Genomic DNA, 27,763 nt, shown 5'->3' on the forward strand with positions numbered 1-27,763 from the left:
GTTTCAGGGATACTATTGTATACAGCTAAACGGATACAACAAATTGACCTGTTACTATTTTGGGATAATTGTAACATTAGTATCTTCACTAACATCGTTAGTTCAAATAAATTCAAATAAAAAAAATGGGTACTTGTTTCCTAGAACTGCGCCCACGATTTCCATCGTATGGGCTCCTAAAAATCTCATTGCATCGCATCCCACTGGAATATTGCAGCATGCGATGCAGTTTGATTTTTTTTTTTTTTTTTTTTTATTGTACAAGCACCCATGCCATGAGATGTGATGTAGCCCCCAGTATCCACACCATCCCGAAGCGTGGCGAGCGCAGCGGTACGCGTCCTCCGACCTTTTCATACCCCCACTATCCACGTCGGCGTGGAGTTGATTTTGGATAGTGTGGTGAGCGCAGCGAGTCACCGAGCCCGAAGCATGACGAGTGCAGAGTGCCCCACGAGGGGACGCGGAATACGAGCCCGAAGCGTGGCGGGCGGACACGGATTACTTTACATTTATTCCGCGAGTGGACACGGATTACTTTACATGTATTCCTCGCGGGGCTCGCTGCGCCCGCCACATTTCGGACTCGGTGGATAGTGGGGGTATGAAAAGGTTCGGAGGACGCGTACCGCAGCCCCTCGCGGGGCTCACTGCGTTTGCCACGCTTCGGGATGGCGTGGATACTCGGGGTTACATCTCATTGTAAGCACCCATCACATTTCATGGCATGGGTGCTTGTACAATTAAAAATCACATTGCATCACATCCCATTTGCTGGCATGCGATATTTAATTGTACAAGCATCGCACACCACTAAATAAGGTACACAATGCCATGCGATGGGCGCCTTGCTAGGAAACAAGTACCAAAACATGTTTTGTAAAAAATTATATTTCCTATATAAGATAAACATTACTGGTCATTATGATGAATAAAAGTGTTTGCTCGAAAAAGTCACTTGGGACTCAAAGGGTTAAAAAAAAAAAAAAAAACTTAAAAGTTCCAGTGCGGTAAAAGGTAATTTCTCCAGAAATAAATATTATTTATCCACTTTTATGGCATAATTTTCAAATGTGGGCACTATTCTGTTGTAAAGTAAGTGTACTACTGTGAGAAATTTATATTGTTATAAATGATATATAACTGTTTAAGTGATTTGTCACTTATTGTACCCACAATGTTGCCCTGCAAAATTAAAATGTAGCCTTCTCCGCAACTGGCACCCTGTCCCCTGCCCCCCCCCCCAAAAAAAAATGCTAGAGTATAAATTCTCATGGTGCCTGCACCTGTTGAGAAGTGTACTAGGTGCGATTTGAGCCTATGCAATGTGTGCTGTGCAATTTGATCTACATGAGATATGAATTACACCAGATACACCAATAGTTTATAGTACAATAACATGCGATGTAGTACAAAATTACCTGCATGCAAATGCTACTTTGCCTTGTGATATTGACTATGCAGGAGCACGCATCGCAAGATAAAATAAAAACAAGAAGAGAGATACTCTGCGCTTGTGAAGATATAACTATAAAAAATGTAATTGCTGACTGACAAGATTGAAGTACCGAACACAAATCTTAATATCAGAATAGATATTTATCTAAGGAAAAAAATGACAGGTCAATGTACAATGAAAATATCAATGAATAAAACATATACAATTAATTTAATTCTTTAACATAAAAGTTTCAATGATTAAATATATCAATTTTGAAAGGTGGATCTCTTTCAGAATATTGCTTAAAACAAATGACCTGGGCCCTCCGGTTTTGTATCAGTGAAGAAGGGACATAATGAAAATCTGCATACATGAATATTGCTGTAATCTGCTGTTTTAGTGTTAGTTCCGTTAATAGGTGCAATTGGTGAAATAATGTACATGTTACCTATAGGTCTGTATGGTGTCAGCACACCTCAATTAAATTCGGTAGTCTGTTCTCGGGGCACCGCTATGCACAGTGCAGCAAAAGCTAGGCCGTGTAATGGAGCCACCCTGGTGCCGTTCCGTGGTGTCCAGTGAATTTCTCCTCTCTCCTCGTCTCCTCTCTGGCCTGAGTTAGTCGGCAGAGACCGCAGCAGACACAGCAGTCCCAGGCTCAGTTTGCTCAAGTGATGTGTAAATGCCAATAAAGTCCTTTGGCAGATGGTGCTTATAAATAAGCAGCAGTGGATTGGTGATGCAAAATTTTAAGGGTCCACATGAGTCTCACTAACGCGTTTCGTTCCTGACGGGAACTTTATCAAAGAGTGTCCTTTTGTCTTATACAGACCCTATTTAAACCAGTCTGTCTCCATTAGTTCAGTATGTAATTACCTAAATTCACACACCTGGTGAGATCCACCTGTCTCTGTTCCACCTTTCAAGCAGACTTTTTTTAATAGTAGGTTCTATTTTTGCTTTGTAATAGATACATTACAGGTTCAACTGAACAATATAGAACAATAAAATTAAGCCCACACAGAAAAAAAAATACAGTGTGATTTGAACTAAAAAGATCAAACTGTATGCGATAATGACACCATGTGTGGGCACCACCCTTTGGTGGTTATCCACTAAACCCCGCCCGGCGAACACACGCCCCCCCCCCCCGCCGCCCCAGCAAAGTGCGGCTTCGCCCGCACAGCAGCGAATGGAAGTTTTGCATAAACATCCATTCGCTTTGCTGGGGTGTCCGCCCACGTCATTCGTGACCATCGAATGATGTTTAGCGTGCACGCATATATAAGTGACTTTTCAGTTGCGTATATATGCGTGCACGCTGGTGTGATATGGGCTGGCAGCTGACATCCGGTGATGTCAGCTACCCGGCCCACACACCTGCGTCACTGCCTCATTACCATGAGAACGCCCAGCGTTCTCATGGAAACGCCCATGGAACGCTGGGCGTTCCCATATGGTAATGGGGCAGCCCGGCGCTCTCCGCCCCCCCTCGCTGCCATGGGTGCGTGCACCCGGCGACCCGAAAGGTCGCCGTGGGTGCACGCACCATGCGCCTGCACATGCGCAGAAACACGCCTTCGCATGCGCAGACGCACAACATCGGTACTGCGTGCGAATGCGCGCAGTACCGATGCAATCTGAATAAGGCCCTTTGTCCCCAGGACCCCAAACAGTTCATGCCTTTCAAGTCTCCTAAAAGAATCACAAATTAACTAATCCGCTTCTCCAGTGGACCTTTTCAAATGTTTCCGTGAGTAATGAGTACACCTGTACACCTGCCAGGTGACCTGGAAACATGACATGTTTGGGGTCCTGAGAACCACTGTCATAAAAACTCCATTATCCATTCTTGCATTATTTCCCATCTTGAGTATTGCAGCGTTTACTGTGTGGCCTTTCTTTTTTCAACAAAGCTGTATGTTTATACAAAATATTGAATTCTATGTTTTAGTCAAACTAAGAAATAAACTGTTTTCTAATTGTATTTTTTTTTTTTAGGTTCCATTTGTAATGGCAGCAGCACCCACTTCTCAACAAGCTTCTCAACATAATCATTAAACAGGAACTTAAAAATAATATGGTCAAATGTATGTGTTGTGCATACTCCTCTTAAAACATTAATTTATCGCTGGCTCTCAGGTGCTTCAAAATTTATTTACCTGAGCCTTAAGAACTAAATTGAAAAAATGAACCGCTATACAACAATGAAGCAACTCGGGGATGGCACTTATGGTTGTGTGCTTATGGGGAAAAGCAATGAGTCTGGAGAGCTAGTGGCTATCAAAAGGCAAGTGTTTTGTTACATGAGATCAGACTGAAAAATACATAAAAAATCAGATTTTCCTTAAGTTAGGAAATCATACAATTTGTGTTCATTGTTATTGTTTGTTCTCACAGGATGAAGAGAAAGTTCTACTCCTGGGAAGAGTGTATGAATTTAAAAGAAGTGAAGGTAATTTTACAATCTACAGCAGTAGCTCAATGCATTTTTTAACTGTTATTGCTGTTGTTTTTGTACTCCAGTCACGGGGACCATCGGATGTTTTAAGCAAAACATCCATTCGCAGCCATTCGGGCAAATTTGGCTTGCAAGTGGGGGGGGGGGGGGGGTGGCAACATTGCGAATGGAGGGCAAATGGATGTTTTATGCAAAACATACATTCACAGCCTTTCGGGCGAATTTGGCATTTAGGGGGGGGGGGGGGAAGCATTGCGAACGGAGGGCGAGGCAGGCTTAAAATTACACTCAGCATTGTGGCCTGTATTCAGATCTGATTGCAGTACAAATTTGTTCTCAAAATGGGCAAAACCATGTGCACTGCAGGTGGGGCAGATGTAACATGTGCAAAACACATTTTACACCTGCTTTCAAGAGGTTTTGTCTCCTGTGCTGCTTTCGGTCTTCAGTAAAGCTTGTGCAGCAGGCTCCTTTCTCACTGAAATTTTGGACCCTAGAATAGTTACATTTCCCAAGCAGGGGAAATCCCAGCTTTGGTGTGTAATTATTGTCCGATAACCTTCTTGAACACGGATGTGAAGATATAGGCCAAATTGATAGCAAATAGGCTAAACCCTTTACACTCCCCTCATTAGTCTCTTGGGATCAGGATGGATTTGTCCAAGGTAGGGCAATGCCCGGAGTATACCAGGAGACTTATCAATGTGTTAGATGCTTTCTCGGCTTCCTTTGAGTCGCTTTTGATATGTTGCACTGGGGTTATCTCAATGCAGTTTTAGGGAAATTCAGTATAGAAGGAAGGGCACGTTCCTCTATCTCCGCTTTATATTCCAACCCCACCGCCAGTGTTTTGTCTTTCCACCCTTTTTCAAATTACCAACGGTACTCTCCAGGGATGCCCACTATCCGCTTTGGTTTCCACTTTGGCTATAGAACCTTTTTGCAGAAGCTATCCAATCCAATGCAATGATTCAGGGCCCCACTATCTTCAGCCGTGAAAATAAAATTAGCCTATTTGCAGATAGTAAGTAGAGGGAGTACGTGGGTCGCTTAGTTATACAGCCAATCACAGTGTTAAATCAAATTAAATGTATTAATGCCACAAACCACAGTAAAAAAAAATCTAAAAAATGAATAAGCATGAAACATATATAATAAAACTAAATAGATTAAAATTGATAACATTGTAGTGGAGAGCGCTGTGTGCCCGGCAGCCTGACCACAGACCGTGCATTGTTCCAGCCGCCACGGGAGACTTCAGTGCTGGTGGCTAGGGGGCTGGAGAGTAGAGAGCGCTGTTTGCCTGGCAGCCTGACCTCAAACCCGGTGTTGTTCCGGCTGCAGCGGGAGACCTCAACGCTGGCGGCTTAGGGGTAGTGAGCGGGCTCCAGCCATCGCTTGCGGCTAGCGTGTGAGTGCCACTGCAGATTTACATTTGACTTTGGCGGAGTACTCTGCAGTTTCCTATTACAAATTAAACACTTGCAAGACAGAGGCTCTGCCAATTAAATTTTTCCACTGACCTCCTTCTAATCTTGGCAGGATAGAAGCCTAAAATATCTTGCGATCCACCTCACCCTCTTTTGTAAATTTCCCTGTTACTATCTGATTGAAAGATGCACCATATATCATGGGTGGGTCACATTGCCTCTTTGAAAATTATGGTCCTCCCCAAATTGCTGTACTTATTCCGAACGATCCCTATTTTGGTCCTAAAGCTTTCATTTCTATATTTAACTCTGCTTTCATAAAATATGTTTGGAAAGGGAAAAAACCCTAGGCTGACTCGTTCTACAATGTTGCTTCCTAAATCTGAAGGAGGTCTGTCATTCCCGGATTTCTGTCTTTACTAATTAGTTTGTATTCTCTACCCTCTTAGTGCTTGGATTGTAGACAGTAACCCCAAACAGTGGGTTCGGGCAGAAATGGGTTTAGTTTCACCTCTCCCATTGGCTGATGTCCTTTGGCTCCCGGAATCAGAGGGTCATCGTCTAATAGCTCAGTCGGTGGTGGTCCATTCTGCATAGAGGGCATGGCTGGAATTAGTTTCAAAAATGGATAACGCTCACCTTCCTTCCAATAATCTGTCGATATTCGGTTTAGCATCCTTGATTTGAACTTGGACTCTTGTGTATCTAGTGGTCTGGTTTCACTTAGGGAAGCAACCGTTGATGGCCATCTCCTACCATTTAGCCAACTTCAATCCCGTTTCTCCCTGCCACGTAGGGACTTCTATAAATTTGTACAAATTCACCATTGGCTATATAGTGTAACACAACCCTCTTATAAAAATTTTTTTGCAACCCCAAATTACCTACAAGATTTATTACATAGAGTTGACAGTAAAGGAGGAATTAGTAAGTGTTATAATTTCATCAGAGACCTCTATTCTCCCCAGAAATTGAATGCCTTTGTAAAGTGTGAATCTGATCTCTCCTCCTTGTTATCAGATGAATACTGGGAGGGGGCTTTCCATACATGCTTTCATGTATCTAAATATATGGGGGTTATTCTGTTTCATTCACATCACGTGGGCCTAATGTTGTGCATCTGCACATGCTCAGACTCATCTCTGCGTATGTCCACGATGAACAAGGTGTTTTCTGGGCGAGTACTCCCGCCCATGGGAACGCCCAGCATTTCATGGGCGTTCCCATTCAAACACTGGGTGTTCCCATGGAAATCACCCTGTGACATGGGTAGTAGGGGTGTGCAGCTGACATCATCGGATGTCAGCTGCTTGCCCACCTGCTCTCAACTGTGCATGCATATCTAAGGTGTCCTGAGAGTCACTTTAGATATGCGTGCACTCACCACATCATTCGATGGTCGCGACCAGCATGCTGGATATTAATTGATCAGGGCCAGTGTTCTCACTGGAGAACACTAACCCTGACAGATTGTTCAGCACACAGCGCTGATGCATCTCTGCATCAGAGCATCGCTCTGAATGCTACAGCATCTCTACGTGTGTAGGCCGCAAATGAGACTGTCATTTCCCCCTTGTACTTTGCTTTTTGGAATAGTAACACATCAGTGTAGGCCTGCAGTTGTCAGTGGTAGTTAACATACAGTAATGCCTAAACTCATTCACATTTTTAAGCAAGTGGTTGGTTACCAATATATTCATTCGAATTTAAATTGGTGGAAGTAACTTCAGAAATTGGTTTGCTAGTATTTAATACATCTTTCTCTTATTTTTGCAGTCTTTGAAAAAACTTAATCATGCTAATGTTGTCAAATTAAAGGAAGTGATCCGAGAAAATGACCAACTCTATTTTGTGTTTGAATATATGAAAGAGAATCTTTACCAATTAATGAAAGACAGGTATGAAATTACTTCAAAGTAATGTCCTTTAAAACTGTGGAGGTTATCGATTGATTGCCAAAATGAAAATTGGAAGTATCCCATGCAAGCCAATCAGCATGCAGCTTTCATTTACTGTTAAAATTAGCACAAAACCAAAACACGTAAGATTTTATGTTCTGCCTTACTTTTTTCTGCTCTTTACCACTTTGTGAATAACACTATGGGGTAGATGTATTAAGCTCTGTGAAGTGATAAAGTGTCTGGTTTATGACATGCCAATCAGCTCCTACCTGTCATTTTTCAAACCAAGCCTGTAACTTCACAGTTGGGAGCTGATTGGCCAGTGATAAAAACCAGACACTTTAGCACTTCACCAAGCTTAATAAATCTGCCCCTGTGACTTGTGTAATTATTAAAGTGTGATATGTTCAGCCGTTGTTTTCAGTAATTTAAATTTATACTTCAATAATATTTACTGTGACTCTTAAGGTACTCTGTGTAATAACATGAATACAATAAATATACTTTAATCCATAGATAATGATAACTTAAAAATATATAAAAACCTAGGGTGCTGTGACTGACCACAGAACGCCTATTATAAATGTAATTCCTAGTACTGTAGTCTGGAAATGCCAGTTATTCTCTCATGTCTTCTCTTCTAAATAACATTTACATAAATGGTAAGACAATGTGAAATGTATCACAGCGATAACTGGAGCTCACTAATGCAATGATAACAAGCTTCTTGTATAAGTGAATACTGCTTGGATACCTGAGCTACATGTCTGCTTAAGTTTCAGGCTCCAGTATGAATCCATCTCCTTATCTACAACACAATTGTCAGACCTCAGGATTGTTTTAGAGTGCTGCAATTTTTTAAAGAGCAGAACATGGTATTTTGAAGCTACTGTAGTGACCCAAAAAGGGTAAAAATACTTACTGTATATACTCGAGTATAAGTTGACCCGAATATAAGCGGAGGCACCTAATTTTACCTAAAAAAAACTGGGAAAAACGTATTGACTCGAGTATAAGACTAGGGTGGGGAAAGCAGCAGCTACGTAAGTGGTACCAGGGGCAGATCCAGCGTAAGGAGGCAGCAAAACCTCTTGTATGTCAACACAGGACTGTACAGGATAGAGTATATTGTGTTATCCCTGCTCACTCCCCGGGAGTACCACACAAATAGAGCAAAGTCACAGGATCCAGTTATTCACTGTGCAATGTAGGGTGAGCAAATATTAATTTATACAGTTCGAAAACTGATAGCAGGGTCCCTATAATAGAGACTAGGCATCTGCTCAGGCAGCCCAGAGGAAGCAGCACAGCTTGGGTGAGTTACCGCTCTCCCCAGAGTACTTATACAGGGCTTAGACAGGAGGATATCCGCATCTGCAGCGGAGCAGCGGTCTGAGAGGAGTCCCACACAGAGCACAGTCAGCCAGTGAGCAGTAGTGACAGTTAGCCAGCTGCAGCTCCGTGTCCCACACCCCTGCCCCGCAATCAAGCAGCGGCAGGTCCATGTCTCCCATGCCTGTGCCTGCATTTCTGGCAGTTTCAAAGAACAGATATGTTTGAATGATAGCGCAACCCCCTTAAAAAGATGTGATATACACAATAAACATTTGTATATTGATTTATTGTGACAAAAAGTGACAGAATAAGACAGCACAAAAAAGGGTACTTACCTATCACGGCGCCCATCGCGGGCATCGCGGGTACATTTGTCTGGCCACGACGCGACCGACGCGATGCCCGCGATTTCCCATTGAAACCCATGTTAAACATGGAAATCGCGTCGGTCGCGTCGCGGCCGGCCATAAATGTACCCGCGATGCCCGCGACGCACCCGATTTTCCATAGCAATCAATGTTAAATGGCCCGACCGACGCGATTTTACTGTTAAATGCCTCAATGGACCCGATGTGGCCATAGGAAACAATGTTAAATGGGCCACAGAGGCCAAATAGGCAACCTTGACTGGGAAATGGCCCCCCCAATTGTTACCGCCACCCCACGATCAACGTCAACCCGAAGCGTGGCGAGCGCAGCGAGCCCGCGAGGGGCGGCGGTACGCGTCCTCCGACCTTTTCATGCCCTACTATCCACGTCGGCGTGGAGTTGAGAATAGAATAGTGTGGCGAGCGCAGCGAGCGGACGCGGATACCTTCACAGGTAAACGCGTCCCCTCGCGGGCTTCACAGGTAAACACGTCGCCACGGACACCTGTGAAGCCCGCCAGGGGACGCGTATAACTGTGAAGGTATCCGCGTCCCCTCGCGGGGCTCGCTGCGCTCGCCACGCTTCGGGCTCGGTGGCTCGCTGCGCTCGCCACACTATTCTATTCTCAACTCCACGCCGACGTGGATAGTGGGGGTATGAAAAGGTCGGAGGACGCGTACCGCCGCCCCTCGCGGGCTCGCTGCGCTCGCCACGCTTCGGGTTCACGTTGATCGTGGGGTGGCGTAAACAATTGGGGTGGCCATTTCAGAGTTCAGGGTAACTATTTGGGCTCTAAGGCCCGTTTAACATTGTTTCCTATGCTAAAATCGGGTCCATTCAGCCATTTAACATGAAAATCGTGTCCATCGGGCCTTTTAACATTGATTCCTATGGCAAATCGCGGCCATCGTGTGCACATTTATGGCCGGCCGCGACGCGACCGACGCGATGTCCATGTTTAACATGGTTTTCAATGGGAAATCGTGGACATCGCGTCGGTCGCGTCGCGTCCGGGCATCTTTAGCCCGCATACGACGCGACCGACGCGATTTTTTACCTCACGATGCCCACGATCAAGATCGTGGGCGCCGTGCTAGGTAAAGAGTACCCAAAAAAGCATAAAAAACATAATTACAAATGATCCAAGGGTGGATATTGATTTTGGTAACACCAGGCAAATATACAATGAAGACTCTCTCTCACCATATAATGGAGTTGCGGTGGGCTATGCTCCCATGTAAAGTCCTGCGGCCACACCGCAGATGGCTTACTGTAGGAAAGTCCTCTGGTAAAGTGCTGGTGCGTCCTTCAAAGTGTCTGGTCGTTTTTAAAGTGCAAGGTGACAGTGCACTGTGATGGGCAGTCTGTATCCAGAAAAGCTGCAACGCGTTTCGGAGAACTAAGTCCCCTTTTACACAGCTTGAAAAAGGGGACTTAGTTCTCCGAAACGCGTTGCAGCTTTTCTGGATACAGACTGCCCATCACAGTGCACTGTCACCTTGCACTTTAAAAACGACCTGACACTTTGAAGGACGCACCAGCACTTTACCAGAGGACTTTCCTACAGTAAGCCATCTGCGGTGTGGCCGCAGGACTTTACATGGGAGCATAGCCCACCGCAACTCCATTATATGGTGAGAGAGAGTCTTCATTGTATATTTGCCTGGTGTTACCAAAATCAATATCCACCCTTGAATCATTTGTAATTATCTGTTTTTTATGCTTTTTTGTGCTGTCTTATTCTGTCACTTTTTGTCACAATAAATCAATATACAAATGTTTATTGTGTATATCACATTTTTTTCAGGGGGTTGCGCTATCATTCAAACATATCTGTTCTTTGAATCTGTACCCTTGAAGGTGGTGTACATTCTATTGTTTGAATAGCTGCACCCCACTTAATTAATTGGGCTGAATTGTTCCACAGACACTTGCTATCACTGCATTTCTGGCAGTGGCAGCTCCGTCCTCCTTTCTCTACGTGTCCCAGCAATATGACCCTCACTGGAGGATAAGCCGAGGGGGGCTTTTTCAGCAAAAAGAGTTTATTCTCAAGTATATACCGTAATTGTTTGACATTAATTGCTTCAGAGAACTTCAGCTTTGAGAAGTCAACACACAACTAAAGCTTTTTCAGTGGGACATAGAAACTGAGGTTTCCTACCAAATTATTAAAGAAGCTTCGTAAATCTGCGCTTTTTTGTCTGAAACCAGTCACTTCCTGCTTAAGTCTGCATATATCATACCTCCCAACTGTCCTGATTCTTGCGGGACAGTACTGTGTTTTTGGGACTGCCCCACCCATGTGGGGGAAGCGTTGGGAGTCCCCCTGTCACTTGCTATGCCTTTTAGCAGAGCATCAATGAATAGGTGCTGTGTGTAGGTGTCCCAATTGTGACCGCATGAATATTGGTAGGTATGATATATTATGAATAAACATACTGTGTAAATGTATGCTTCAATCCTAAATCTAACAATATGGCTAGGTTTTATGCATCAGAAAAAAAAGGTAAGATTATAAAATGCCTTCATCAACAGTGCAGTGCGGAGCAAAAAAGCTCATCTACCACAGTGTTTCTCAAGCTGGGGTATATTTATTAAAATTTCTAAAAAAGAAGAGATGATGTTGCCATAGCAACCAATATGATTCTGACTCATTTTCTAGGGTGCAATAGAGAAATGATAGGCCGAGTTTGATTGGTTACTAGGGGCAACATCACCTCTCTTCAATTTTAGAAGCTTTAGTAAATTTACTCTGAACAGTCCAGATTTTAAAGCTATCCATGCTTGAGCACAGATGGATAAATCAAAAAATGAAGGTACTATTAAAGTCACCAGAGCTCAAGTAGGTCTATCCTTAAAACCTGGACTGTTAGTATGCCTTGAGGGCTGAGGATGGGAAATACTGCTCTATTACATACAATACCTATATATTTATAATGGTAAGACATCTAATGGCTTTATGTGGATACATGTCTGAAGTGTTGGGCAGACTACATTGGAGCCACTTGACAATTGGCTATAATATGGGGCACTAGCTGATCATGAATACAAAATAATAATTTTTTTTGAGATTTAGCTGCAGTTGTTTGTGACTAAAAAAATGGGTGTCCTAATTGTCTCTGTTGCAGCATCCATTCTCAGACCGTTCTGCAAAGAGTTGCTCTTGTCAAACATGCTGCCACTTGCAAGCATATGAAACATCTGTCCCATAAAACAAGCTTATCATCGTTTAAGGAATTTGTTTAATATTTCTCGTTCCTCTATCTGGTGGACACTTCTAGATAATGAATTATAGTGAATGTTGAGGAGATCACACTATATATTGGTAACATTTCTGCATGTTTTTTTTTTTTTAAATTAAGTGCAGAAGGAGTAGGTCAGCACTTGGTTAGCAAGTACGTTGTACCTGCATTTTTTTTTTCCCCTCCCCAAAATTTACCACTATTCTATCTGCAGTGGAAGTTGGGCTAAGGAAGGAGGGAATGCCAGAGGTGATTATAGGTGGTTGGTGGTAGAGGGTGGGGGTGCAGGTGCCAGCTGTGCAGATATTTTGTATGCCAATGGGGCTCCCTCCCTAAAAGTATGAAATGCTGCCGGAGGGTACAGCATGATTTTCTGCATTCTTGGCAAGGCGTTCTAGAGGTATCATGACTTTGCTTCCAAATATGCTGAGATCACTTCATTTTTGGTTGAGTAAGTGAAAAGGATGCAATCTTGTTCTTATTTTTATTTTTTATCTATTCATGGTTGTTTTTTTTTTTTTTTAGCTGAATCTGGAAAGAGCTTATATAATACAAAAAGTTAATCTACAAAGATCTAGAGGTGTCCCCCAGATGGACTTTGAAATAGGGATTTAACATTAACAACCAAAAATCTCCCTTTCAATGTTTGATGTATTTGAGTTATTTTGATTTATCTTCAGTAAAGAAATAAAATGCTATATAAGTTCACATTTTAGACTAAAATAAATATGACCACTGAGGCGGACACATTGGACCACCAATGAACATGGATAAAATTAAAGAAAAAATGTATGGCTTCTATTTATGTATAGAGTGTATTGACATGTGTATGTTCATTCACCCGTCGGCAGATGCAGTACTGTGCAAACGTTTTATGCAGGTGTGGAATAAATGCTTCAGTAAGAATGCTTTCAAAAAGAATTAAGTTTTATAAATTAACAAAATTCATAGTGACCAAAAGTGAAATCTAAACTAATCAATATTTGGTGTGACCACCCTTTGGGGGAAATTTACTAAGATGTGTATTCTACTTCACATGTGATGTTGCTATGAGCAACCAATCAGATCCTGTCTACTATCTTCTAGAGCAGTGGTTCTCAAACTGTGGGTCCCGAACTTCTCAGCATGGGGTCGCAACTCCATGTTGCTGACCATCAGGCTGATGACTTTTCTTATCTCAGTCAGTAATTTAAGGAGTCTGAAAAATGTGTTGCGTTACTGTTATTTTAGACTTCCATCATGTTGTGCCTCCACAATGCTGCCATGTACAGTATTGTGCTGTCTGCTGACTACACATGTGATGTGGTGGTCATTCTGCAGCAACTTGCTGGGGTCCTGTAAATATTTTTATTGTCTTATGGGGTCCCATAGCAAAATAGTTTGAGGAACCCTGTTCTAGAGCATGCATGTCCAAACTATGGCCCTCCAGCTGGTTTGAAACTAAAAGTCCCATCATGCCTTGCCCCAGTTTTGCTATTTGAGAATGCTAAAACTATGGCAAGGCATGCTGGGATGTGTAGTTTCACAACAGCTGGAGGGCCACAGTTTGGACATGCCTGGTCTAGAGGATGCTAAATAATAAAGAAGTAGTTTCTGATTGGTTGCCCATAGCAACATCACATGTGAAGTAGAATACACATCTTAGTAAATTTCCCCCTTTGCCTTCAAAACAGAATCAATTTGTCTAAGTATAAAATGTTGAAAGATCTAGGCAGGTTGCCCAAATTTTAGAGATTTTTCCTTGAAAATGACTTTTGGCCAGACTTCTATGAACAGCAGATGGGTGTACCTGGGTCTCACTGGTTTCTGCTAGTTTTGAACTGATGGTACTGCTGGATAGAAAGCATAATGTGTCTTTAATCTGATGCACAAAGTTTCCTTGGCCGTACACTGCATCTATGGTCCTTAGCGTTGCCTGTTTTTTGTGCTTCTTCAAAAGCGTTTTTGCAGCACATCTCAAAGCCCCAGTCTGCTTGGTACTCTTTGTCTTGGAGAGACTTTGTGGAAGCAGTATATACTTTGGGTATTGTTGTTGTACTCAGTCTTGCCATGGACTGTGACGTGACTAGAAACTGTCTTCCAAAACCTCACATTTATAGCAAAGCTTGGCTGTTCCACATTTAGTTTCAGCCTCCTACACAGCAGTTTCTATTTCAGTTAATGATTGTATTTCAACCTACATATGAAATTTATGATCATTATCACCTGTTTGGTATGATTGGTTAATCATACACCTGACTATAATCCTACAAAATCTGTGACTTTGTGCAAGTGTACCTTGAAAAATAGATGCTGTTTTGAAAGCCAAGGGTGGTCACACCAAATATAGATTTGATTTAGATCTCTCTTCTGTTAATTTACTTTGCATTTTGTTCATTGATCAAAATAAACTATAGACACTATTTCGGAAAGCATTCTTACTTTGTAGCATTTTTTTCCATACCTGCCTAAAATTTGTGAAAAGTATTGTACATTGAGTTGAGGCATGACTGTGTTAGTAGTAAATAGAATTCTATTACATTATTCATATTTTATATATCATACAGTATTGAAGTGTCATATATAACACACGGCCGGAAATATGTTTTTGAGGCACAAGAAGCATTATCCCTGATTACAGTTGTTAATAGGGGGAAAGGATGCCGCCATCAGGGCAGATGGGATAGAATCAGCCAGACCTATTGGCGGCAGTAAATCACCACCGCTAATAGGATATCCACCTCAGCGTGTAACTGCAATCATAATAGTGTAGTGTTTGTTGATCTTTATTACTGAAAGGAGGTTGTTTTATGAAAATCTTAGTGAGCAGTCATTTATCTGTATGTAGTCCTTGGTTACTTTTACTTTGGTTATTTTATGAAGGATCAAGTAAAATATATGTACTAATCTGTATAAATACTGCTATTTACATCACAATTAAAATTAACTATTGTTTGCAATCCATCTACCCTGCAATTCCTCCATTCTGATTCAGCATTTCCATTGTCGAACACTAATCTTTGGCAAAGATCTTGCATTGTTCATTAACCTTGGCAAATCAAGGTTTTCCAGGATGTAGGATTTTGCTAATTACCTGATCCATTGGCAAAATGGAAAATTGCTCTGATTAATTGTAGATGTATGGGACCTTTATTGCTGTATATAAAGTATCCTTTGTATTAAGGATATTATACCCTAATACAATTTCTCTGGCATCCATAAGGGATACTGGGGTAGCTTAGTACAATGGGATATAGACGGGGTCCAAAGGAGCAAATGCACATAAAAATTTGTTCAACTGGGTGTGCTGGCTCCTTCCCTCTATGCCCCCACCCCCAGCTCCGTTTAGAAAATTGTGCCCTCAGCAGAGGATTCACACTCAGTGTTTTTCTTCAGTTTATTTTATTGATTTATTTTAATTTCGGGTATGCTGTCTGCACAACAGCATACGTGCTATGCGGGAGCTAAGGGAGGGACCGATAACCAACCTCTTTAGGTGCCTGCTCCATCCCTGCTGACATGACACCCGGGTTAGTGTACCACTTGGTTCTGCACTTGGCTCACACGCCTGCAGCTGCGGTGCACCCTTAGCGCTCCGTCCGAAGATCACTGGAGTGGTGAGTAGATGCCGGGGGACCCCGGTAGCAATGCGGCACTACTGCTGTGGGAACATATGGACCCTCTCTGGGGGGATCCCATTTTTTCCCCTGCGTGGACTGGTCAGTGGTTAGGTAAAAGGGGGTGCTTGCACTTCACTTTTAGGCCTCCGGGAGACGTTGCCAGTATAAATAACAAGTAGGCTCTGGCGCCATTGTTGGGGGTGGATCCTACTCCGATTGGGACCAGCGGCTTCTTGGCATCTTTTCTCTCTGCCTCACAGCACTGCAGCAGGATGCCAGCTCCTCTAGAGACCCTCCAGATCAGTGGTAGCCAAATGCCAGTCTTCGAGAGCTACTAACAGTTCACATTTTCCAGACAACCTAGCAGCTGCAAAGGTGCATTCATTACTCACTAACACATTTTAAAAGATCCACAGGTTGAGCCGATTACTTCACTTGTGATTCTGTTAGGAGATCTGGAAGCTCTGTTGGTAGCTCTCGAGGACTGGAGTTGGCTGCCCCAGCTCTAGATCATCACTGAAAATCTGGTACAGAGGTGCACTATAAGTGAAAATACCCCTTATATATGTTTGTATATTGGTGCTGCCAAAATATGCAACACTAATTAAAGCCTCTTGTGGGCTGGTGTCCTCTTTCTCTGGGTCCCCTCACATAATGATCTTGGGCAGGCTTGCTTGTATCCTTATTTGTATGTGTGATTTTTCTCCTGTCAGCATGGTGAAAAGGAGGACTGTGTACTGTTTGCCACACTAGGTTTTCCCCTTCCCCTGCTGACTCTATAGTGTGTGAGCAATGCAGCCAACATTCCCAAACCAGTGTAGCTACTGGGGGGGATTTCTCAGAGCCGGCCTGGCTTAGCTCTATGAAATCTATGATGGCTGAGATGTCTCAGCAGATTGTGGCTACACAACAAAAGACACTGGAGCTAAAGGAGTATGTGGATATCCTGAATAGGCAAAGAATAGATAACCCTCATACCGCTCCTGCCTCTGTGCCGGCACCACATAAGTGTGGTCTGATGGAATTATTCTCAGTAGAAGAGGCTCGGAGTTAGAAGAGGGTGAAGAGGAGGAAGATCCTAACACACAGTCCTCCTGCACAGGGTTTAGAACCACTTAGTGGCTATACATGATGTCTTACAAATTCCTGCTGAAGAGCTGGAATCCACTCAATCCTTTTTTACACAAAAGAAGTCAATAATCACTTTTCATGATTCTAAGGTTTTAGATGGTCTGTTTAAACAACCCTGGTCTAATCCTGATAAGAAATTTAAAATTTCCATAAATTTGTCGCTGCTGAGAGCGGAAAGCATTGGGAGACCCCGCCTGCAGTGGATACATCTGTCTTGCGATTATTAAAAAGGACAATATTACCATTTCCAGGGGCCACCACCTTAAGAAGAACCAGCAGATAGGAAAATAGAGAGCACACTCAAATCTATTTATATAACCGCAGGAGTGTCCCAGAGGCATACTATAGCTGGTTGTTGGATGTCTCATGCCATACATTTATGGGCTGATCAGCTACAAGACTCTAGTAGAAATGTAGAAAAACTGGTAAAACACATTTAGGACACAGTACGTGTCACCTGGGACTCCTTTAAGGCGGTTGACCCTATTAATGCCAGAACTTCTACGATGGTGGTGTTTGCACGTGGAGCCGTATGGCTTAGACAATGGTCTGCTGATAATGACTCGAAGGAGAGTGTGGAAGCTCTTCCCTTTACTGGGGAATGGCTTTTCGGTGCTGAATTAGATGCCTGGATCTCTAAGGCTACAGCGGGAAAGACGATCTTCCTCCTGTCCACGGCTCCGCCAGCCAGGCGTTCGTATACGGCACCTGCTCTTCAGTCTTTTCAAGCCTTTCAGGGAAAGGGCCATGGGTGCTTCCAATGCTGTCAGGGGCATCAGAGGGAAGCCACGTAAGCCTGCCGCCTCCGCTTCAAAATCCTCAGCATGACCCCAGCCCTCCATTAGTGGGGGAACTCAAGGTGGGGACCCGCTTAAGGTTTTCTCTCTGGTTTGGCAAGTCTCTTGTCAGGATTCCTGGGTGAAGAACCTAGTCTCTTTGTACAAACTCCCTCAAGAAGATTATTCAAAACAAGTCTCCCAGTTCATCAGGAGAAAAGAACACTTTCTGAACGCTATATAGAATGCAGAGTGCAAGGGTCTTACTGAAGCCTGTTCGTGGTACCAAAACCAGATGGTTCGGTGAGGCCCATTTTGAACCTAAAGTCCCTGAACCCCTACTTGAGGGTATTCAAAATGGAACACCGTAATCTCAGGCTTACAAAAAGAGGAGTTACTTGTGTCTCCTAGATATATAGGACGAGTATCTCCACGTCCCAATTTGGCCACCTCACTAAGCCTAATACCTCAGGTTTGCCCTGGAGGAAGAACACTACCAATTCCAAGCATTGCCGTTCGGCTTATCAACGGCATCAAGGGTTTTCACCAAAGTAATGGCGGAGAGTTCAAGGAGTCAACATAATCCCCTACCTGTATGACCTGTTAATAAAAGCCTTGTCCAGGGAACAATTGCAGGACAGCATCCACTGTTCCACTCAGTTGCTCATACGCCATGGGTGGGTGCTCAACTTGCAAAAGTCTCTATTAAGTCCATCACAAAAACTTCAGTTTTGGGGAATGGTACTAGACATGGTGACTCAGAAGGTCTTCCTTTCAGAGGACATAGCAAGACCTCTTCAGGACATGGTCTGGGAAGTTCTGAGGTCTCAAAGGGTGTCTGTGCATCTCATTCGAGGTGGTTCAATATAGCAGGTTTCACTCCAGAACTTTCCAACTCGACATCCTAAAGAAGTGGTCAGGTTACCACTTACACCAGATCATTCTTCTTTCCCCGCAAGCCAGACTGTCACTGCTATGGTGGTTGCAGACCCCTCACCTGTTGGAGGGTCGGTGGTTCGGAATTCAGAACTGGATCCTCCTCACGACGGAGACGAGTCTGAGGAGTTGGGAGTCCTAAGATATTTCAGCAGATCGTGAACCAGTGTGTCTATCCGCAGATCATGGCATCTCGGATCAACAAGAAGCTCCCGCTGTACTGTTCCAGAACCTGAGACCCTCCGGCGACAGCTGTGGATGTGCTTTCCAGCCCTTGGCCTTATCAGATGGTGTACCTGTTCCCTCAGATTCCATTGCCTTCCACGGGTTCTCTGGAAGGTCACACAGGAGGGGGTGGAGTTTGGATTGTCCTCGGAGAACATGGTATGCAGACCTTCTAAGCATGTCGGTCGAAGACCCATGGTGTCTTCCTCTAAGAAAGGATCTTCTACAACAAGGACCATTCTTTTCCCCGAATTTAAAGCAGCTTCATTTAACGGCCTGTTGATTGAGCAGTTCATCCTAGCCAAAAAGGGTATTCCAAGTAAGGTCGTAAGACTGATATTCTTTACGTGCTGTATGATGTGAAAAAGAAGGGATTTCCTGCATCAAAGAAGACTATTGCTCGATGGATTTGGCTAACCATCCAGCAGGCATACGCTTCAGCCGCTTTGCCTGTTCCACAGTCGATTTAAGGCCCATCATACTAGATCGGTGGGGTCATCCAGGGCGGATGCTTGGGGTGGCTCGGCCTTGCAATTTTGCGGGCCCGCTACGTGGTCTGGGAAGAGTACCTTTTGTCAAGTTTTACCATGAAGATACCCAGTCTGGATGGGAGGTGCTGCAGTCATCTTCTCATGCCAGTTCTTGAAGATTTGGGACGTCCCCATTGTACTAAGCTACCCCAGTATCCCTTAATGATGCCAGAGAAAATGAGATTTTAATTACTTACCTGTCTCACCACTCGTATCTGTTTGTTCCTCCTCGCATGTATGTTTCCTTCCTTTGGGCCCAGTTTTCTTAAGCTGAGCTGGGGGCGAAGGCATAGAGGGGGGGGGGGGGGGGGGGGGGCGGGGGAGCCAGCACACCCAGTTGAAGAAGTTTTATGTGCATTGGCTCCTTTGGACCCCATCTATACCCCATTGTACTAATCTACCTCAGTATCCCTTATGGACTAAGAACAGGATTTACCGGTAGGTAATTATAATCACATTTTTTCCATGAACAAAAATACATGTCCGTCTAAAGAGCTGTACATTTTCATTGTAATTGTCATTCATATGTAAACTTTATATACAAACCAAAAAAAAGTTATAGTAAGGCTTTTCACAAGCTTTTATTTTTTATAAATTGAATACATTTGAAGCTTTTGCTTGAATTGTTTAATTTGTCTTTTCACAGAAATAAGTTGTTTCCTGAGTCAGTCATCAGAAACATTATGTATCAAATATTGCAAGGGCTAGCATTTATCCATAAGCACGGTAGGTTTCTACAGAGAGTTGTGTTTAATCTTTATAATGTTCTCTCTCGGTAATGTATATTCTCAGTATTATTGAGTGTCTTAAATAGAATAGGGACCATTTTTTCACAGTGGAGTCCTTTACTTGTAAGGACATCGATGAAGCCCTTGGAATATGTAGAAGGCAACATCTATTTATTCAGAATTTTAAAATAATGTTGTAGTGTTCCATTACGTATTATACAGCACCCCTGTAGGCTAAGGGAAACAAGAAGCATCAGTTTTACTGACATAACCAATACATGCTAAGGATTCACAATACCCTTTAAAAAATGTGCATTGTGCCTCCAATGTGTTTTGTCTTGGTGATCAGGAGAAACTTATCTATATGATTATTGTGACCATACTTTCTTTATCTGCACTCTTCTTTTCTATGCTTTTTGCAGCTTGCACTGGGGACCTCTAATACCATTTTGGTAGTCACGATAAGGTGTCAGACTAGTCTGGTCATCCCCTTTTACTCGGTACAGCAACATCTCTCCAGTGTACAGAAAATCGGTGTTCAACAATAAATTCCCTTTAGAACATCTGGTCAGACATGTCTGAATGGTATTACATGTCCATGAAGTAAATATGAGTTTTCATTTTTTCTTCTTCTTCTTCTTCTTCTGCTTCTGCTTCCGTGCCTCTATGTTCTACCAGAGAAAATAAGATGTTTACTGAGAATGAAATAAGGAACATTATGTTTCAGGTGCTTTCTGGCTTAGCCTTTGTTCACAAGCATGGTAAGCACATAGATTGCCATTTTGATTTGCATTTTAATTTTCTTTTATTTATCAAACCATCATATTGCTTAATTTTTGTAAACCATTTTGAAATGTATTATGTGCTATCAGGGCTGGATTAAGGGCCAAATGGGCCTTGAGGTGAAGCCAATGCCATGTAGGCATGTAGAACCCATACACTGTAAGCCCCAGTGTCTCCCTAGATATATAAAAGTACAACGTTTGCATATATGTGTCAAACAGAAATGCAACCATGTGGCCAGCTGGTGTCTGTCTGGTGATCATCATGCTGATCTGATGCTGGGTCTATTTTTATGTGGAGGCCTGGAGCTGCAGCTCCATCCGCCCCATTGTTAATCTGGCCCTGTGTGATATATATATATATATATATATATATATATATATATATATATATATATTTTTTTTTTGCATCCCTCAGATGCAGTCTGTTTCATATTTAGCTCACTATTCAATCGTTTTTACCCATGGCTGCCACTAGATGGTGCCTGACAACAATTCTGTTGTTGCACCTTTCGGGCACGCCTTTCTGCTCACTGCTTCCTGAGGCGGCATGTGGGAAAACTGTGTCCTAACCAGAAGATAGACAGGTTTCCTCTGCCCGCATCCATTAATTATTGTGCATAATCAGCCCTTATGGAGTCTAAAAATAGATCTTTATACTATCTATGGTAAGACTTGTGTACTTGTGTAGTTTCACTGCGACACTTCCTTGTGGATCGCATCTTATGCAAATCGCATGCAAATATTGCATGGGCTTTGCATACTATTCGATCTGCAATGCGATTTAGCACACCTCCACTATCCACGTCAGCCTGAAGCGTGGCAAGGGGACGTGGTACGCGTCCTCGCGACCTGTTCATACCCCCACTATCCACATCGGCGTGAAGTTGATTTTAAAATGTGTGTCGAGTGCGGAAAACGAGCGCGAATCGTGGTGAGCAGACACGGATTACTTGACGATGTGCTAAATTGCATCGCAGATCGATTCGTATGCAAATCATATGCAAATATCACATGCGATTTGCATACAATCTGCTCGGAAGTGCCGCCGTGAAACTACACAAGTACCAAACGCTTATATAACTTCATTAAGTTTTATAAACCATCTATATTTATAGACTATTATTCAGTTAACATAGAACAGGCAAGACTGTTATTATGCTGCTTTCACACCGCAAAAACGGCATGGACCCAGTATTTTTAAACGATTCTAAAAACGTGTCAGACAGGTAACCGGTAAATTCACTCTGCACCTATCAGACTGCACATATTACCATTTTGAAACTGTATTATTGACTTTAAATTAAATGTATTATTGACATATATTCCTCAGTTCGCGTGTCTCAATTTCTGTACAAATCTTTTGCTTAAAAAGTTGTGTATTTTACTCATTGGCAGGTATTCAATGTGGAGAATCGCGGGCGGCAGCAAATCCTGTGTAGGATTCGCTGCACTTTCGCCGCAATTCTCCCTGTAGGGCAATTCACCGGGCAGCCGCCCGTCCGTCTTATTCAACGCGTCAGGGGCTCTCCAGCCCTGACAGCGAAAATTACCCCCTACAGCGAATAGCGCTCCCGGCTCTCTCCCCTGCTTCTGCGGCTATACTGCCACTGCAGTGGATGCAGCGGAGTCACGGCGGGGGAGCCCGCACAGGCCAGGGACGGGTCCAGCAGCAATAGCAGACCTCCGGCTCCAGATCTCACATACACTGCAGGGATCTCCTGCCCACCAGCGCTACCTGACATGACCATGCGCTGCCAGACCCCACTGCATGCCACCCACCAGCGGGCAGGGGGTCCCTGCAACCCTTATTTGAGATCAGCGGGGCCCCCCTGCAATATGTAAGTGAGTCAGCAGCAAAGCTGTAATGTAATGTGACCTGCTTATGGTATGTAAAAAAAAAAAAATTTTTAAATATATTTGTGTTACTTGTCCAGTTAAAAAAATAGAAAGACTCATCAAAAAATTAAATAACTGATTTTTTTTTACACCCAAAAAACAAAAAAAAACCCATCATTTTAAAGGATCACATTCCAATTCACCTAAAAAAGATGACGAATGTGAAATGGAGAATCATGGCAAAAATCAATGGAGAAAGCAGTTCTCCATTTCAGCATTGAATAAACACCTGGCGAATTCCACTAAAAACCCCATTGAAAAACACCGGCGAATTGTGGCGAATCGCAAATGGCAAATCGGCAGTAATTCTCTCTTCATTTGCAGCAAATTCTGTTCATTGAATAGGGTGAATTGTTTTTTCTGAGAGAAAATTTGCTGTAAACCCGGCGAATTGCCTGATTCGCCAGAAAATACGGTGAATCAGAGGCATTGAATACTGGCCATTGAGTCAATGACAGCTAAATAGCAAGCATATGGTACATAATTACAGATAGCTCTTCTGTTAAATGTCTGACTATGGCACATGTGGCCCTGGAGTTTGATTACTAGTCAGGATAAGTGTGCATAGGGAATGTACACTGGTGCTTTATTTAATTATATTTGTTTTATAAGAGTATAGAATAAAGGAAGTAAATAGGAATCTGGAATAGAATGGGCATGATTCTATATTTAAATTGTTAAGACATTCCTAATTAAAATGTATACATTTGCTATTTCCACTCTATGGCTGTTGGATCCTCATTTAAGTTTTAAATAATTATTTGGGCCAGAATCAATTAGCCACTGAAGCTGCCAATTACAAAATGAAGGATGTCTATGAAAAAATCATCCTTGTTGCAATTAATACCACCTCCACAATTTGAATTGAGTGCCTGGAAAGTCGGTATTATTGGTGGTGGTGGTAGTGGGAGGGACTAGTAGGATGACTGTTTGCCATACCGAGCAGCTGTACACATGAGCCATTGATACCAGTTAACATTGGAGCAAATTGTAAAACATAAGAACATGACCTGTAATTCCATTGTATTTTTTCCATGTTCGTATATTCCTTCAGTGGAGTTCTTTTCATCCAAATTACTAATTAATTGATTATTTTCATATATTGAAAACTAACATTTACTTAGAGAAGCACTCGAAGTATAAAACTTTGTATGCAGCCATTTTAATATTTCTTCTATCATTTTTAAATGTCAAAATTATAACTTGATGTACACCTTTGTTTTTTTTTGTTTGTTTTTTTAAATATATTTTTTTTACCCCTCCTCCTAATTTAGGTTTTTTTCATCGAGATATGAAGCCAGAAAACCTTCTATGTATGGGTCCTGACCTTGTGAAAATTGCTGATTTTGGATTAGTGCGAGAGCTGCGATCGCAGCCACCTTATACAGATTATGTTTCCACCCGGTGGTATGATGCCTCATTTTTACTCCTTCTATATGAAGTCACATAAATAATTCATACAGGTGTACATGTAGAGATTGCATTATGCAAATATATACAAAGACTGTATAAAATAAGCATTTATTACTAGACCTTTCCGTGAAGATTTACTGCTGTTACTAACAATACCACCTATATTTAATGTCCCAGTGTTTTTTCCTTGTGATCCCAATCTCATGCCTGTTTGGACTTATTATTGAGCTTTTTAATGCTACGATTTATAAATATGACATAGGCCTGTCCAAGGTTACTAAGGTTGCTTTAACCCTATATTATTGTGTCAAGGATTACTCTGATATTCATAAAGGACAGGCACTTTTACTGATACTATTGATCTTGAATGTTATGTATATAGCAGTAGGAATACTTTCTATACTTTAAGTTTCACAAGCTATGGAATAGATCAGGGCTGGGCAATTGCGGCCCTCCAGATGTTAAGGAACTACACATCCCAGGATGCTTTGCATTAGTTTTGCTATGTGGCCATGCTGAAACTGAAGCAAGGCATGCTGGGATGTGTAGTTCCTTAACATCTGGAGCGCCGCAATTGCCCAGGCCTGGAATAGATAGTACCGATCCCCACTGGATATCAGGAGGTCTGCTTATAGGAATGCTCCCTAATCTCTTACTATAGTTTATTTTTACAGTTATAGTTATGATGCTACCACACCCTGCCCCTGTACTATTTGTTTCTTCATCTTTTATTTATCAGTTTTTAAAAAAGAGTAAGACAATGACATATATACAAACACAAAGAAAAAAAAAAAAAAATTATAAAAAAAAATATATATCACAAAACAATAATAACATTCAGTCAAGTAAGATAATAAAGTTGAACATTGGTAGATTGGAGCATGGATAGGGTTAATTGTGGTTGCTCACGCCTATCAGGGGTGGAAAAGTATCCATCAATGAGATTTTAATTATGCTATATATAGTACATCCCTACACCGTGACACCAATACAGGTTACGTATCTGATACAAAGGCAGACAAGCTGATTGTTAACAGTTTTAGCCTTGGGCCATGTAGATAATATTCAACAGCCCTATAGTTTTCACTCTTCCTTCCTTCTTTTCCCCTTTTTTCCTCCTTCGGACCCCAAGGTAATATGTAGCAACCCAAAAGAAGATAGGAGAGGGAGAAAAGAAAAAAAAAAGGAAAAGAGGGGGTGCACAAATGTTATATAAGGGAGAGAGCATATTACCAAAATTGCTCTCTCCTTCTAATATCAATAGTGTATATAATATTTCACATAATCTTAATCACCACATTTGACTCTATTAAAATAATATGTGTTATTTTTTATAAATGCAGTACTTTGAGGCTCTCCATTTAACCCATACTGCATTGTGACTACTAAGTGTACCTTGATTAACCGCCAAATAATATTCCTGCTCAATTGTGTAGTTTACTAGTGCTAACCATTCTTCTATCGGGGGGCCCGTGCTTGCCATCCAGTATCTGGAAACTAAGACCTTTGCCAGTGAACACAAGCTTCTTATATAGATTTTTAACGTCGACTCAACTTCGTCGCGGTGCAGGATATTCAAAATACAGCATTTACTAGTCAGGAGGTCCCGTTCCACCCCTGTGTGTATAATAATATTCTTGACCCTCCCCCAAAATTCTAACACGGGTTGACATTCCCATAAGAGATGGAAATAAGTACCAGGGGAGGCCTTGCATCTATTGCAGGTTATTGAAGATACGGAGCCAAATTTAATCAATCTAGAAGCGGACATATAAGCACGATGTAATATGTAAAGTTGGATTTGTTGCACTTTTATGGAGGATAGGGCCTTAGCATATGTTGACAGCGCGACTCGCCAGTCATCCTCATTTAGGGGACCCAGGTTCTCTTCCCATTTAATTTTTAACTTTTCTAAGTCTTCATGGTCCGCTTCTGCAGTGACTATTCTATAGATCTTAGATACCCTTTTTTTTACCTCAGATTTTACATGCTTTTTTAGGGGTGATTCACTAAAGCTCAATCTTAAGTTGGGATACTGATGCTCCAGAAAGCTTCTCAATTGTAAATAACGGAAAAAATAGGATTTTGGTAAACTAAACTCCCTACTGAGCTGAGTAAATGACTTGAACTGCACATTTATAAAAAGTTGACTAAGACAGTTAATCTGATATGGGCCCCAAACTCGGGTGAATTGCAATTCTTCGGAATTGTTGAGCATCCGTTTATCCTCTATTGGATATTGAGGATCAATACCAGTATACCCAACAATTTTATTTGCTTCATTCCACACCCTTATGGTCTGAACCACTAGGGGTGTGTCCGAAGCGAGTATATAGCCCTGAAACAGCCTAGAAGCTGGTTTAATCTCGGGTGTGGATACCTTCACCAATTCGTCCAACAATCCAACTGCGGGGCTCTCATCAAACCATTGATTCATTTGTGCTAGTTGTGAGGCAAGATAGTACATTTTAAAATCGGGTAGGCCGATCCCTCCCAGCTCTTTATCTCTAACCAATGCCTTGAGTCTAACCTTTGATCTAGAATTGTTCCAAATAAATGAAACCATAATGGAATTAAGCTTGCGAAATATTGTGCTGGGGATGTGGATTGGAGACTGTCTTAGTACATATAATATTTTTGGTAGTATAGTCATTTTCACTAAATTTGCACGGCCCATCATTGTCAAGGGGAGTCTTCTCCATGTTTTACATTTTGACTCAAAATATACCAGAAGGGGTGCTACATTTAAGGGAATAAATTCTTTTGGGTCTACTGTCACCCATATACCAAGGTATTTAAATTTGGAAACAGCCTTTAGTGGGAGTAGTTGGGAGGAAGGAGATATAGGTTCAGGTTTAATGGGCAAGATATGGGACTTAGACCAGTTAATTCTCACTCCAGAGTAGTCCCCAAATTTATCAATTACTGCAAGGACTTTGGGTATATCGGTGCCAAAATTGGACAAATAGATCAACAGGTCGTCTGCATAGAGAGACACCACATCTGAGCCATCCCCAACCTTAAATCCCCGATTGTATAGGGATGCCCTCAATAAGCATGCCAGTGGTTCTATTGCCAGGGCAAACAAGGCAGGGGATAATGGACACCCCTGCCTTGTTCCCCTGGTCAGCTGAAACGGAGTCGACGTCCAACCATTAATTGAAATCCGAGCCAGGGGATTCGTATACAATAACTGTACCCATTTGATATATCTTGGGCCGAATCCCATGGCCCTAAGGACCGACCATAGGTACGGCCACTCAATGACATCAAAAGCCTTAGTGGCGTCCAGCGATACAACGGCAGGCTGGGTATCAGCAGCCCCGGGAATCTGTAGGTGGCTGTGTAATTTCCGAAGATTCAGCTCTGTTGATTTACCCGGCATGAATCCACTCTGATCGGGATGGATAATTTTTAGAATATGTTTATTAAGGCGAGTTGCTAATATTTTAGCCAATACCTTTGCCTCCACGTTTAGCACCGATATAGGTCGGTATGACTCGACCTTAGTCCCGTCTTTCTCCTGTTTTAAAATGAGGCTTATTTTTGCCTCTACAATAGA

The 27,763-nt window shown here is 42.4% G+C and overlaps 1 protein-coding gene across 6 annotated transcripts in view; it reads left to right on the forward strand.

The window, feature by feature from the left end:
* Nucleotides 1-27,763, forward strand: part of MAK (male germ cell associated kinase) — a 172,473-nt gene that overhangs the window by 103,208 nt on the left and 41,502 nt on the right. For 5 of the 6 annotated variants that reach the window (XM_083187931.1, XM_083187930.1, XM_083187929.1 and 2 more), the window contains 5 exons: nucleotides 3,443-3,731; nucleotides 3,842-3,896; nucleotides 7,109-7,230; nucleotides 20,786-20,868; nucleotides 24,063-24,195. In XM_083187931.1, coding sequence (XP_083044057.1) covers nucleotides 3,631-3,731; nucleotides 3,842-3,896; nucleotides 7,109-7,230; nucleotides 20,786-20,868; nucleotides 24,063-24,195 — 494 coding nt within the window. In that variant the 5' untranslated portion in view covers nucleotides 3,443-3,630. Of the gene's footprint in view, nucleotides 1-3,442; nucleotides 3,732-3,841; nucleotides 3,897-7,108; nucleotides 7,231-20,025; nucleotides 20,106-20,785; nucleotides 20,869-24,062; nucleotides 24,196-27,763 lie in introns of all 6 variants that reach the window. The other variant, XM_083187933.1, reaches the window with a different exon arrangement.

This window comes from Crinia signifera, chromosome 5, assembly GCF_055691185.1.
Source record: "Crinia signifera chromosome 5, ASM5569118v1, whole genome shotgun sequence".
Taxonomy (NCBI): domain Eukaryota; kingdom Metazoa; phylum Chordata; class Amphibia; order Anura; family Myobatrachidae; genus Crinia; species Crinia signifera.